Source organism: Lagenorhynchus albirostris, chromosome 8, assembly GCF_949774975.1.
Source record: "Lagenorhynchus albirostris chromosome 8, mLagAlb1.1, whole genome shotgun sequence".
In the NCBI taxonomy this organism is placed as follows: domain Eukaryota; kingdom Metazoa; phylum Chordata; class Mammalia; order Artiodactyla; family Delphinidae; genus Lagenorhynchus; species Lagenorhynchus albirostris.
In genome coordinates this window covers 228,697-242,275 of record NC_083102.1, presented here as the reverse complement: position 1 = coordinate 242,275, position 13,579 = coordinate 228,697, and the positions used below count along the sequence as shown (strand labels likewise).

General features: G+C 43.3%; 1 protein-coding gene across 11 annotated transcripts in view; it reads left to right on the top strand.

Moving 5' to 3' along the window:
• The window catches only part of DYNC2I1 (dynein 2 intermediate chain 1), a 71,921-nt gene that overhangs the window by 41,638 nt on the left and 16,704 nt on the right, over window positions 1-13,579 (top strand). For 7 of the 11 annotated variants that reach the window (XM_060156248.1, XM_060156251.1, XM_060156246.1 and 4 more), the window contains 2 exons: window positions 921-1,144; window positions 2,905-3,464. In XM_060156248.1, coding sequence (XP_060012231.1) covers window positions 921-1,144; window positions 2,905-3,079 — 399 coding nt within the window. In that variant the 3' untranslated portion in view covers window positions 3,080-3,464. Of the gene's footprint in view, window positions 1-173; window positions 491-920; window positions 1,145-2,713; window positions 3,465-13,579 lie in introns of those variants that run through there. The other 4 variants (XM_060156250.1, XM_060156249.1, XM_060156247.1 and 1 more) reach the window with 3 other exon arrangements.

Below are 13,579 nucleotides of genomic sequence, written 5' to 3'. Positions count from 1 at the left end.
AGATTCGCTGCCTGCATTTATTCCACTGCTCAGATGGTCCCCCCGGGGGAGGGGGTCCCTGGACGTGGTTCTGACATCGTTCCGGGAGCCCCTCTTTGCTTTCTGGCACAGGAACCCTCGGGATCAGCCATTACTCCAAGGAGTCCTGGCTCCCGTAGGAGAAAAATACCTAGAAACCAAGACCTGGGCAGTCAGAAGTGCTTGTGTACAGGACCCGACATCGAGATCTCCTCTGGTCTCCATCTACTCGCCACCCACCCGGCGTCGCACGCACACCCTAGTCCCCGGCTGGCCCAGGGTCCCCTCCACCCTCCCGACAGTGGGCACCTGGCCCTGTTATGCATAAATCGGTTCATTTACTTTAGGAGCTTTCGTGATTGCTGTATCTTGCCTCTGCTTTTTTTGAAAGATTAAATATGTGAAGAATTAAATATATTGAGTAAAAAGGAATTGTTTCCTTTTCCTAGGCTAAAAATTTAGTCTTTAACTAGGCCAGCTGAGTTTTGTTTTATGGACATTTCAATCCGAAAGGAATGTAAAGCCATATTATATGTGCAAACGTACGTGATTTTTTAAAAAAAGATGTCCGTCTTGCCAATCTTAATGTCCTATGCTTCAATCAGCAATATTCAGCTTTGATAAAAATAAACACCTATTTATATGTTCACTGAACTCGCTGATTATTAGCCCTTTTGGGGAGGGGCAGGGGGTACAAAGTGTATCAGAATCTCCAAACGCTCACCTTCGTGATTTGTGAGGACAAGATTTAATGTTACGATTTTATGTTTGGAAAACAAAATATAAACCAAATATTTTTGCTGTACAACAAAAAAAGCTGATGTCCTGAAAATTTTCCTTGGCTACTGAGCTTGAGTAAAAAAGAGAAAAGAACTGTGATAAGGTTTCCCCACCTCCCCCAGGCCGGCTGTTCTGACGGGAGCATCAGGCTGCACCAGCTGACGGCCGAGCACGCGCTCCTGCAGTGGGACGAGAGCACCCACGGCCGCGCCGTCATTGGCCTGCAGTGGTCCTCGACGAGACCGGCTGTGTTCCTGGTCCAGGACGACACATCTTGTGTGTATATTTGGGACCTCCTAGAGAGCGATTTGGGTCCTGTCGCCAAACAGCCCGTCTTTCCAGACAGGTAAGTCTGATGAAACTCAGGATGAGCCCTCCTAGGTGTTTTTTTGCAGAAGCATCACTGATGGTCTTTCTTACTTGATTTATGTATAAGGCCACCACACTTTAAAGTATGGTTATTTATATTTAAATTTAAATATTAGTTTTATATTTATATATTTGAGTAAGATCTTAAAAAACCACTTTAAAGTGTGTTTGTTTCATATTTAGTCCAAAATAGTCTAAGGATCAAAGAATTATATTATCTATCGTTTATTTATTTATTTATATTGAGGTATAATTGATGTAAAACATATTGGTTTCAGGTGCACAACATAATGATGTGAAGTTTGTATATATTGTCTTATGATACGTCTGTCACCTTACATAGTTCCAGAAGTTTTATCTTGTGATGAGAACTTTTAATATTTACTCTCATCAACTTTCAAATATGCAATACAGTGTTATTAACCATAGTTGCCATGTGTACACTGCGTCCCATGGCTTGTTCATTTTGTAACTGGAAGCTTGTACCCCTTTGCCCGTTTGGTCCATGCCCCACCCCCTTCCTTTGGCAACCACCAGGCTGTTCTCCGTGAGCCTGTTTTGTGTGTGTATGTGTGCAGGGTGGAGGTGGGGTTTCACACAGAAGTGAGATCACACGGTGTTTGTCCTTCTCTGTGTAACTTACTTCACTTAGCGTAATGCCCTCAAGGTCCATCCATGTTGTCACAAATGGATTTCCTTTTTTATGGCTGAAAAATATTCCACATGTATATGGAGATATATATATATATATATATATATATACACACACATACACACACACATATATATATATATATATATATATATATATATATATACACAAAACATATTCTTTATCCATTCATCCCTTGATGGACACTTATGTTGTTTCTATGTCTTGGCTCTTGTGAATAATGCTGCACTGGACATGGGAGTGCAGATATCTCTTTGAGATAGTGGCTTCATTTTCTTTGGATAAATACCCAGGAGTGGAGTTGCTGGATTGTCTTGGCTCTTGTGAATAATGCTGCACTGGACATGGGAGTGCAGATATCTCTTCGAGATAGTGGCTTCATTTTCTTTGGATAAATACCCAGGAGTGGAATTGCTGGATTGTATGTTGGCTCTATTTTTAATTCTTGAGAAACCTCCACACTGTTCTCCACTGTGTCTGCACCAATTTACATTCCCACCAGCAGTGCAGGAGGGCTCCCTTTTCTCCACACCCTCTCCAGCATTTGTTATTTCTTATCTTTTTGATGATGGCCATTCTGACAGGTGTGAGGTGATAGCTCATTGTGGTTTTGATTTGCATTTCCCTGGTGATTAATGATGTTGAGCATCTTTTCACTCGTCTGTTGGCCATCTGTGTGTCTTCTCTGGAAAAATTTCTATTTAGATCTTCTGCCCATTTTGTAATTGGATTGCTTGGTTTTTTGGCTATTGAGTTGTATGAGATCTTTATGTTTTGGTTATTAACCCCCTAACAGATGTATGATTGGCAAATACTTTCTTCCATTCTGTGGGTTGCCCTTTCATTTTGTTTCTGGTTTCTTTTGCTGTGCAGAAGCTGCTTCGTAGTCCCACCTGTTTGCTTCTGTTGCCTTTGCTTTTGGAGCCAGATCCAAAGTCATTCCCAGGCTGATGCCAAGGAGCTCCTCCCCCCTGTTTCCAGCGTTTCTCCTCTTCCTGCGCCCCCCTGGGAAGGTGGGTAATCCGGAGACTCGGGATCACGCGGCGTGTGCTTCTCGATTTCAGGCTGGTGGCCATGACTGTCGTGGGTGAAGCAGAGAAGACCCGCAGTGGCTTCCTGGCCCTGGTGCTGGCCAGAGCCTCAGGCGACGTGGACGTCCAGTACTTGCGGCGGGAGTGGGTGGCCCCGGTGGGCGACGAGCTGCAGAGGCTGCGGCTGCTGCTGCGGGAAGCCCTGTAGGTCGTGGGACGCCGCGAGGAAGCCGTGTGGTGACCCCGATGTTACAGCTGATGGGTGTACATTCGTGTAGATAGAAGGCATGTGTCTGTCCAGAGTTCATTTTTCAAGAATGTCACTTCAATATGCCATAAATAAATTACTATTTTTGAATGGAAACAGCAGACATTTTAGTGTATACTGAACTTCAAAGGCAACAGAGAGCCAGGTAGGATGCTCTTTTCCAAGAATATTTCTACTGATTTTCAGAGCAGCTTTAAAATATTGTCACATTTATTACTAGATTTTTAAACAATCCAAATAAAAATGTATTTAATGAACAGTTTTCTTAGTCATACGTAAAATGACATATTCACAGGTTTAAATTAAAGGACTGACTCTGCTGAAATGACCTCCCACCTGTGCTTCCTTAATACTTTGTTGGACTTCTGCTGGTAATGTTGGGATGTCTGTTCAGACACATTTGTACTATGCTTTATTATTAAAAATTAGTTTTGTCTAAAGATGATGCAAATACATAAATTCTCTTAATTGTACAGTTATAGGGATTTAAGGGCCGGAGAATTCTGGGGTGACGGCCTTTGCCTACACCCAGTGTCACTGACACAGTGACAGGTGAGCGTTCAGTGGGGGCAGGTTTGTTCTCTCTGGGCCACATGTGGCTGCTGCTTTGCCAGCGATGGGACGGTTTCACCCCAGAACTGGGACCAGGCAGAGAGCAGTCAGGCTCCTAGGGCCTGGGGCACCCTCAGCAGGCCAGCACCCAGCGCTGTTCACCGACTTTCTCATGAATCCCTGAACTTCCCATCGTCCTCTTAGGCTGCTGCGCCCTGCCTACACCTCAGAACTGCGGCGCTGCCCAGATCCCGCCAAGGACCAGGACCCGGGCGACGCGACCTGCGGGCACGGAGGCGTCGGGCCTTCACGGCCCACCGTGGGGTCCATGCGGGGCCCCTGCGCTCGCCTCCTGCGCTCGCCTCCTGCGCCACTGGAGCTCGACGCCCGGCATGCCTCGTACCCAGCGCCGCGGGGTGAAGAGGGGTCGGGCGGTGTCGGGGGTCCGGGCGCTCACCTGGACGGTGTCCAGTGGGTGCCTCCCGTGGGTGACCTTAGTGGGAGCCCCTCACGGCAGCCCCCCACCCCAGCGGCTCCCCGGGGGTTTCTCGCGGGTCCAGTCCAGGGTCTCCTCCACCCAGGTTTGGGCTCCGTCCTCGGGACACGCGGACCCGCCCGCCGAGGCCTTTGCTCCTTCCGCGCGACCGGTCCCGGGAAACAGCAAACGAGAGTGTCGTGTCGTGTCAATTCCCAGGGAACCAACAGAGTCTGAAACGGGTGGAAGTGAACAGTGCAAAGCAGAGGCCAGAGAGAGCGACCCCCGTGCAGGCGACGCTCCCCAGCCCCGCATCCAGCTCCCCGCCCCCCTCTCCCACCAGAGACCGGGACCTGGTCGCGCGGACCGCCAGACGGGACCCGCCCCGGAGCCCCGGAGTCCGCTCCACTGCCCGGGTCAGCAGCAGCCTCCCGCAAGGCCAGCTCCACTGGGCTGAGCCGAACTGACCGGAACCTCTAAATCCATCGGGAATATTTAATTTATGTACAGTGGTTAGAATAGAAGAATTCTCTTAAATATGATGGTACCATCTTAAAATGATAAAATGGGATATTACCGGTTTTTTTTTTTTAATTGGAGTAAAATTGCTTTACAATGTTGTGTTAGTTTCGGCTGTACAATGAAGTGAATCAGCTATATGTATACCTATATCCCCTCCCTCTTGCACCTCCCTCCCCCCGTTTCCCCCCCATGTAGGTCATCACAGAGCACTGAGCTGAGCTCCCTGTGCTATACAGCAGGTTCCCACTAGCTATCTGTTTTACACATGGTAGTGTACATATGTCAATCCTGATGTCCCAATTCGTCCCACCCTCCCCTTACCCCGCTGTGTCCACATGTCCATTCTCTACGTCTACATCTCTATCCTGCCCCACAAATAGGTTCATCTGTACTATTTTTCTAGATTCCACATATATGCATTAATATACAGTATTTGTTTTTTTCTTTCTGGCTTACTTCACTCTGTATGACAGACTCTACGTCCATCCACGTCTCTACAAATGACCCAATTTCATTCCTTTTTATGGCTGAGTAATATTCCATTGTATATATGTACCACATCTTCTTTATCCATTTATCTATTGTTGGACACTTAGGTTGTTTCCATGTCCTGGCTATTGGAAACAGTGCTGAAATGAAGATTGGGGTACATGTGTCCTTTTGAATTATGGTTTTCTCAGGGTATATGCCCAGTAGTGGGATTGCTGGGTCATATGGTAGTTCTAGTTTTAGTTTTTTAAGGAACCTCCATACTGTTCTCCAGAGTGGCTGTATCAATTTACATTCCCACCAACAGTGCAAAAGGGTTTCCTTTTCTCCACACCCTCTCCAGCATTCATTGTTTGTAGATTTTTTGATGATGGCCGTTCTGACCGATGTGAGGTGATACCTCATTGTAGTTTTGATTTGCATTTCTCTAATGATTAATGATGTTGAGCATCTTTTCATGTGCCTCTTGGCCATCTGTATGTCTTCTTTGGTGAAATGTCTATTTAGGTCTTCCACCCATTTTTTAATTGGGTTGTTTGTTTTTTTGATATTGAGCTCATGAGCTGTTTATATATTTTGGAGATTAATCCTTTGTCCATTGCTTCATTTGCAAATATTTTCTTCCATGCTGAGGGTTGTCTTTTCGTCTTGTTTATGGTTTCCTTTGCTGTGCAAAAGCTTTTAAGTTTTATTAGGTCCCATTTGTTTATTTTTGTTTTTATTTTCATTACTCTAGGAGGTGGGTCAAAAAAGATCTTGCTGTGGTTTATGTCAGAGAGTGCTTTTCCTATGATTTCCTCTAAGAGTTTTATAGTGTCCGGACTTGCATTTAGGTCTTTAATCCTTTTGGAGTTTATTTTTGTGTATGGTGTTAGGTAGTGTTCTAATTTCATTCTTTTACATGTAGCTGTTCAGCTTTCCCAGCACCACTTATTGAAGAGTCTGTTTTTGCTCCATTGTATGTTCTTGCCTCCTTTGTCATAGATTAGGTGACCATATGTGCATGGGTTTATCTCTGGGCTTTCTATCCCGTACCATGGATCTATATTTCTGTTTTTGTGACAATACCATAATGTCTTGATTACTGTAGCTTTGTAGTATAGTTTGCAGTCAGGTTGCCTGATTCCTCCAGCTCTGTTTTTCTTTCTCAAGATTGCTTTGGCTATTCAGGGTCTTTTGTGTCTCCATACAAACTTTAAGATTTTTTTGTTCTAATTCTGTGAAGAATGCCATTGGTTTGATAGTTTGATAGGGATTGCACTGAATCTGTAGATTGCTTTGGGTAGTATAGTCATTTTCACAATATTGATTCTTCCAATCCAAGAACATGGTATATTTCTCCATCTGTTTATGTCATCTTTGATTTCTGTCATCAGTGTTTTATAGTTTTCTAAGTACAAGTCTTTTACCTCCTTAGGTAGGTTTATTCCTAGGTATTTTATTCGTTTTTTTTGTGATGGTAAATGGGATTGTTTCCTTGATTTCTCTTTCTGATTTTTCATTGTTAGTATATAGGAATTCAAGAGATTTCTGTGCATTAATTTTGTATCCTGCAACCTTAACAAATTTATTGATTAGTTCTAGTAGTTTTCTGGTGGCATCTTTAGGATTTTCTATGTATAGTATCATGTCATCTGCAGTGACAGTTTTACTTCTTTTTTTCCAATTTGCATTCCTTTTATTTCTTTTTCTTCTCTGATTTCTGTGGCTAGAACTTCCAGAACTTTGAATAAGAGTGGTGAGAGTAGACATCCTTGTCTTGTTCCTGATCTTAGTGGAAATGCTTTCAGTTTTTCAACACTGAGTATGATGTTTGCTGTGGGTTTGTTGTATATGGCCTTTATTATGTTGAGGTACGTTCCCTCTATGCCCATTTTCTGGAGAGAGTTTTTATCATAAATGGGTGTTGAATTTTGTCAAAAGCTTTTTCTGCATCTATTGAGATGATCATATGATTTTTATTCCTTAATTTGTTAATATGGTGTTTCACATTGATTGATTTGCATATATTGAAGAATCCTTGCATTCCTGGGATAAATCCCACTTGATATGGTGTATGATCCTTTTAATGTGCTGTTGGATTCTGTTTGCTAGTATTTCGTTGAGGATTTTTGCATCTATGTTCATCAGTGATATTGGTCTGTAGTTTTCTTTTTTGTGACATCTTTGTCTGGTTTTGGTATCAGGGTGATGGTCACTTTGTAGAACGAATTTGGGAGTGTTCCTTCCTCTGCAATTTTTTGGAAGAGTTTGAGAAGGATCAGTATTGTCTCTAAATGGTTGATAGAATTTAAATGTGAATGTGAAGCCATCTGGTCCTGGACTGTTGTTTGTTGGAAGATTTTTAATTACAGTTTCAATTTCATTACTTGTGATAAGTCTGTTTATATTTTCTAATTCTTCCTGGTTCAGTCTTGGAAAATTGTACATTTCCAAGAATATTGGCATATAGTTGTTTGTAGTAGTCTCTTATAATCCTTTGTATTTCTGTGATGTCAGTTGTGATTTGTCCTTTTTCATTTCTAATTTTACTGATTTGTGTCCTCTCTCTTTCTTTCTTTTTTTTTTTGCGGTATGCGGGCCTCTCACTGTTGTGGCCTCTCCCGTTGTGGAGCACAGGCTCCGGACACGCAGGCTCAGCGGCCATGGCTCATGGGCCCAGCCGCTCCACGGCATGTGGGATCTTCCCGGACGGGGCACGAACCTGTGTCCCCTGCATCGGTAGGCGGACTCTCAACCACTGCGCCACCAGGGAATCCCTCTCTTTCTTTCTTGATGAGTCTGGCTAAAGGTTTATCAATTTTGTTTATCCTCTCAAAGAACCAACTTTTAGTTTTATTGATCTTTGCTATTGTTTTCTTCATTTCTATTTCATTTATTTCTGCTCTGATATTTATGATTTCTTTCTTTCTACTGACTTTGGGTTTTCTTTGTTTCTTGTTCTCTTGTTGCTTTAGGTGTAAGGTTAGATTGTTTGAGATTTTTCTTGTTTCTTGAGGTGAGATTGAATTGCTATAAGCTTCCCTCTTAGAACTGGTTTTGCTGCATCCCATAGGTTTTGGGTCGTCATGTTCTTGTGGTCTTTGTTTCTATGTATTTTTTAAAAGGTTTATTCTTTGATTTCCTCAGTGATACCTTGGTTATTTAGTAGTACACTGTTTAGCCTCCATGTGTTTGTGTTTTTTACAGGTTTTTTCCCTGTAATTGATTTCCAATCTCATAGCATTGTGATCAGAAAAGATGCTTGATACAATTTTAATTCTCTTAAATTTTCTGAGGCTTGATTTGTGACCCAAGACGTGCTCTATCTTGGAGAATGTTCCATGGGCACCTGAGAAGAAGTGTATTCTGCCACTTTTTCGGTGGAATGTCCTATAAATATCAACTAAATCTATCTGGTCTGTTGTGTCATTTAAAGCTTGTGTTTCCTTATTTATTTTCTATTTGGATGATCTGTCCATTGGTGTAAGTGGGGTGTTAAAGTCCCCTACTGTTATTGTGTTACTGTCAATTTCCCCCTTTATAGCTGTTAGCCTTCGCCTTATGTATTGACGTGCTCCTATGTCTGGTGCGTAAATATTTATAATTGTTATATCTTCTTCTTGGATTGATCCCTTGATCATTATGTAATGTCCTTCCTTATCTCTTGTAACAGTCTTTATTTTAAAGTCTATTTTATCTGATATGAGTATTGCTAGTCCAGCTTTCTTTTGATTTCCATTTGCATGGAGTATCTTTTTCCATCCCTTCACTTTCAGTCTGTATGTGTCCCTAGGTCTGAAATGGGTCTCTTGTAGACAACATATATACCTGTCTTGTTTTTGTATCCATTCAGCCAGTCTGTGTCTTTTGGTTGGAGCATTTAATCCATTTAGATTCAACGTGATTATCAATATATACGTTCCTATTACCATTTTCTTAATTGTTTTGCATTTGTTTTTGTGGGTCTTTTTCTCCTCTTGTGTTTCCCGCCTAGAGAAGTTTCTTTAGCATTTGTTGTAATGCTAAAGGTTTGGTGGTGCTGAATTCTGTTAGCTTTAGCTTGTCTGTAAAGCTTTTGATCTCTCTCTCGCATCTAAATGAGATCCTTGCTGGGTAATTTTAGTTGTACGTTTTTCTCTTTCATCACTTTAAGTATATCCTGCCACTCCCTTCTAGCCTGCAGTTTCTGCTGAAAAATCAGTTGATAATCTTATGGGGATTCCTTTGTATGTTATTTTTTGCTTTTACCTTGCTGCTTTTAGTATTTTTTTTAATTTAATTTTTGTTAGTTTGATTAATATGTGTCTTGTTGTGTTTCTCCTAGTGTTTATCCTGTATGGGACTCCCTGTACTTCCTGAACTTGGGTGACTATTTCCTTTCCCATGTTAGAGAAGTTTTCCACTATAATCTCTTCAGATCTCTTTCTTTTTCTCTTCTTCTTCTGGGACCCCTATAATTCAAACGTTGGTGCATTTAGTGTTGTCCCAGAGGTCTCTGAGATTGTCTTCAATTGTTTTCATTCTTTTTTCTTTATTCTCCTCAGCAGTTGTTTCCACCATTCTGTCTTCCAGCTCACTTACTCATTCTTCTGCCTCAGTTATTGTTATTTATTCCTTCTGGTGTATTTTCCATCTCAGTTATTGTGTTGTTTATCTCTTTGTTCTTTAGTTCTTCTAGATCTTTATTAAACATTTCTTGTATTTTCTCAATCCATGGCTCCATTCTATTTCCAAGATTCTGGATCATCTTTACTATCCTTACTCTGAATTCTTTTTCAGTTAGGTTGCCTATTTCCTCTTCATTTATTTGGTCTTGTAGGTTTTTACCTTGTTCCTTCATCTGTGACATATTTTTTTGTCACCTTATTTACTTATTTCGATGAGTGGGATTGTGTTCCTATTTTACTGGTTGTTTGGCCTGAGGCGTCCAGCACTGGAGTTTGTAGGCTGTTGGGTAGAGCTGGGTCTTGGTGCCGAAATGAGGACCTCCAGGAGATCTGACTCTGGTGAATATTCCTGGGGTCTGAGGTTCTCTGTTAGTCCAGTGATTCGGACTCAGAGCTCCCACCACAGGAGCTCTGGCCCGAACCCTGGTTCATGAACCAAGATCCTGCAAGCCCCGGGGGGCAGGGTAAAAAAAAAAGGAGCAGAAAGAAAAAACGGAGGAGAGCAATAACAAAGAGTAAAAAATAAAATTAGATTAGAAAACTCAGAGATATGTTAGAAAGAATTAACAAAATAAGAATATAGATGAAACAACAACCAGAAGGTAAAACAGACCTAAAACAGACCCACAGGAGTAAAAAAGAAGAGAAAAAAAAAAGCTGGACAAGGCCTTGGCTGTGGGGGTGGGGCTTAGGAAGGGGCGGGGTTTAGGTGTTGGGTGGGGCCTATGCTTAGGACCCACAGGGTGGGAAAAGGCCCTGGGGGTTGGGGGGTGGGGCTTAGGTGCAGCAGGAGGGGCTGCAGCAGAAGGGGCCCAGGTGTGCCTCTGGCCCTGGAGGGCAGAGGACCAGGTCCAGGACCCCAGCAGGCTCACTGGGCCTAAGTGGGCGGGGGAAATGCTAGGCACATTTCCCCCATTCTCCGATCCTGGAGGGCCCCTTCCCATTGGCCTCTCTTCTTCTTCTCCTCCCTCCCTCCCTCCCATGCCCCTAGGACCCATGAGGCTGGAGGGGGCCCTGGAGAATGGAGGACCAGCCTGGGAGCCCAGCAGGCTTCCTGGGGCCCAAGTGGATGGGGGGAAACACCTGCCATGCCTCCCCTGATCCTCTGGTCCTGGAGGGTCCCCCCACCACCATCTGCCTCTCCTTGTCTTCCCCCCTCCCCCCTCCCTCTCTCCCAGCCCTTAGGACCCACAAGGCCGGAGGGGGCCCCAGAGAATGGAGGACCAGGCTGGGAGCCCAGTGGGCGGGGGACCTGGCCTGGGAGCCCAGCAGGCCTGCCTGGGCAGGGGAGATGCTAGCTGCGCTCCCCCTGATTCTCTGAGCCCCTGAGGGTCCCTCTAGGCGTGGGAACCCCTCCCCCTCCCAGCCACCCCTCAGGTGCGCCGTTTCTGTCTGGCCTCCGCTTCTCCTCCCCCATCAATCCCCCTTTGTCCTACCCGGTCGCTCGAGGGTGCCTCCCATCTCCTTGGGCTTCGAGGTCCCACACTAGTGTCCGGCAGCCACCCTAGTTGTGGGGAGACACAGACTCCGCATCCTCGCCTGCCATCATCGTGACTCCGCCCCCAGTTTTACTTGAATAAAGACGTAACCTATCATGCATCAGGGATATTATATATTCTTTTAAAATTGGGTTTATTTCTCAAATTATAAAAAGTAATATGTGCATATTGAAGATAATTGAGAATTATATTAAAAATATAAGAAAAAGATAATTGTACTTGGACCACCCAGAGGGAAATACTCTTTAGTTTTATTACTTTTATTTCCAGTGTCTTTTTTGTTTTTGCACTTTTTAAACAGCTTTATTGAGATACAATTCACATACCATGCAGTTCACCCATTTTGAGTGTGCAGTTTGGGACTTCCCTGGTGGTCCAGTGGGTAAGACTCCATGCTCCCAATGCAGGGGGCCTGGGTTCAATCCCTGGTCGGGGAACTAGATCCTGCATGCTTGCAGCAACTAAGAGTTTGCATGCCGCAACTAAAAGATCCCGCGTGCTGCAACTAAGACCCAGCACAGCCAAAATAAATAAATATTAAAAAAAAAATAAAGTGTGCACTTCAATGGCTTTGGGTATTAAAACTACAGGGTTATACAATCACTGCTATCATCCAAGTTAGAATATTTTTATATCTGTGAAAAGAAATCTTGTGTCCCCTAGTAGACTCTCCCCAGTGTTCCCCAGTCCCACCAGCCTTAGGTAAATGCTAATCTACTTTATGTCTCTATAGATTTGTCTATTCTGGACATTTCACATGAATGGAACCATATACTATGTGCTCTTTTATGACTGGCTTCTTTCACTTACGTAATAATGTTTGCAAGATTCATCTGCGTGTCAGTACTTCATCTCTTTTTATTCCATTGTATGGATCTACCACTTTTTTTTTTTTTTTTTTTTTTTTGCGGTATGCGGGCCTCTCACTGTTGTGGCCTCTCCCGTTGCGGAGCACAGGCTCCGGACGCGCAGGCCGAGCGGCCATGGCTCACGGGCCTAGCTGCTGTGCGGCATGTGGGATCTTCCCAGACCGGGGCATGAACCCGCGTCCCCTGCATCGGCAGGCGGACTTTCAACCACTGCGCCACCAGGGAAGCCCTACCACATTTTATTTATTCATCGTCTGGACATTTGAATTGTTTCACTCTGGGGCTATTATGCTACTAGGAATATTTGTGCGCTAGCTTTTGCGTGGGTGCATGTTTTCATTTCACTTGGGTGCACACCTCAGAGTGGAATCCTTGCCAACACTTACATCTGATGTTTTGATTATAGACATCCCAGCGTGTTCGCAGTGGTATCTCACTGTGGTTTTGATTTGCATGTCCCTAAAGACCAATGATGTTGAGCATCTTTTCATGTGCTAATTGGTTATTTGTATATTCTCTTTAGAGAAAAGTTTATTCAGATCATCTTTCCATTTTTTAAATCGGGCTATTTATCTTTTAATTGTTGAATAGTAAGTGGTTTCATAAATTTTCGATATGTCTCTTATCAGATATATGATTTACAGATATTTTCTCTCATATTGTGGGTTGTCGTTTCACTTTCTTGATGGTTTACTTTGTAGCACAAGTTTCTAATCTTGACAAAATCCATTTCTTTTTCTTTGGTGCATGTGCTTCTGGTGTCATGTAAGAGGTTCTGCCTAACAAGAAGTTGCGAAGACTTACTGCTCGGTTTTTTAAACATATTCTAGTTTTAGCTCTTAAATTTATTTCCTAGTCCATTTTGGGTTAATTTTTGTACATGCTGTGAGACTGGGGCTCAATGTCATTCTTTTGAATGCGGCTATACCATGGTCTTTTTAATGAGATATATACACACACGCGGATGCAGTCGGGATGTGTATAGTAAATCTATTCATGACATGAAAATTCAACTCCCTGTTCCTTTTCTTTGTTGTTGAAGATGTATTTGGTCCGTCCTTGGTGAAGGTCATCCCTCCTCAGCAGCCGGCAGCATGCAAGGCCCAGAGAGAGCACCTGCCCTCTTACATCTTTAGACACAGCCTCCTCTCTCCTCAAGAGAAAGTTAATGGTTCTGTGTTGTTACACCAAGGTCTCCAGTCAAGTGGGACATTCAGTTCTTCTAGACTGGTATTTTGGGGTGATTTTAGGAGGTAGAGGTGAGGATGGAAAGTAAGATGTGAAGACATTTCCAAAGGATCCTGTGTTTTTAAATGTATATCACAAAGAGGCATATAGAAAGGTTACTTTTATTTTCTTACGAAAAAGAGCATCAAATGATGCTG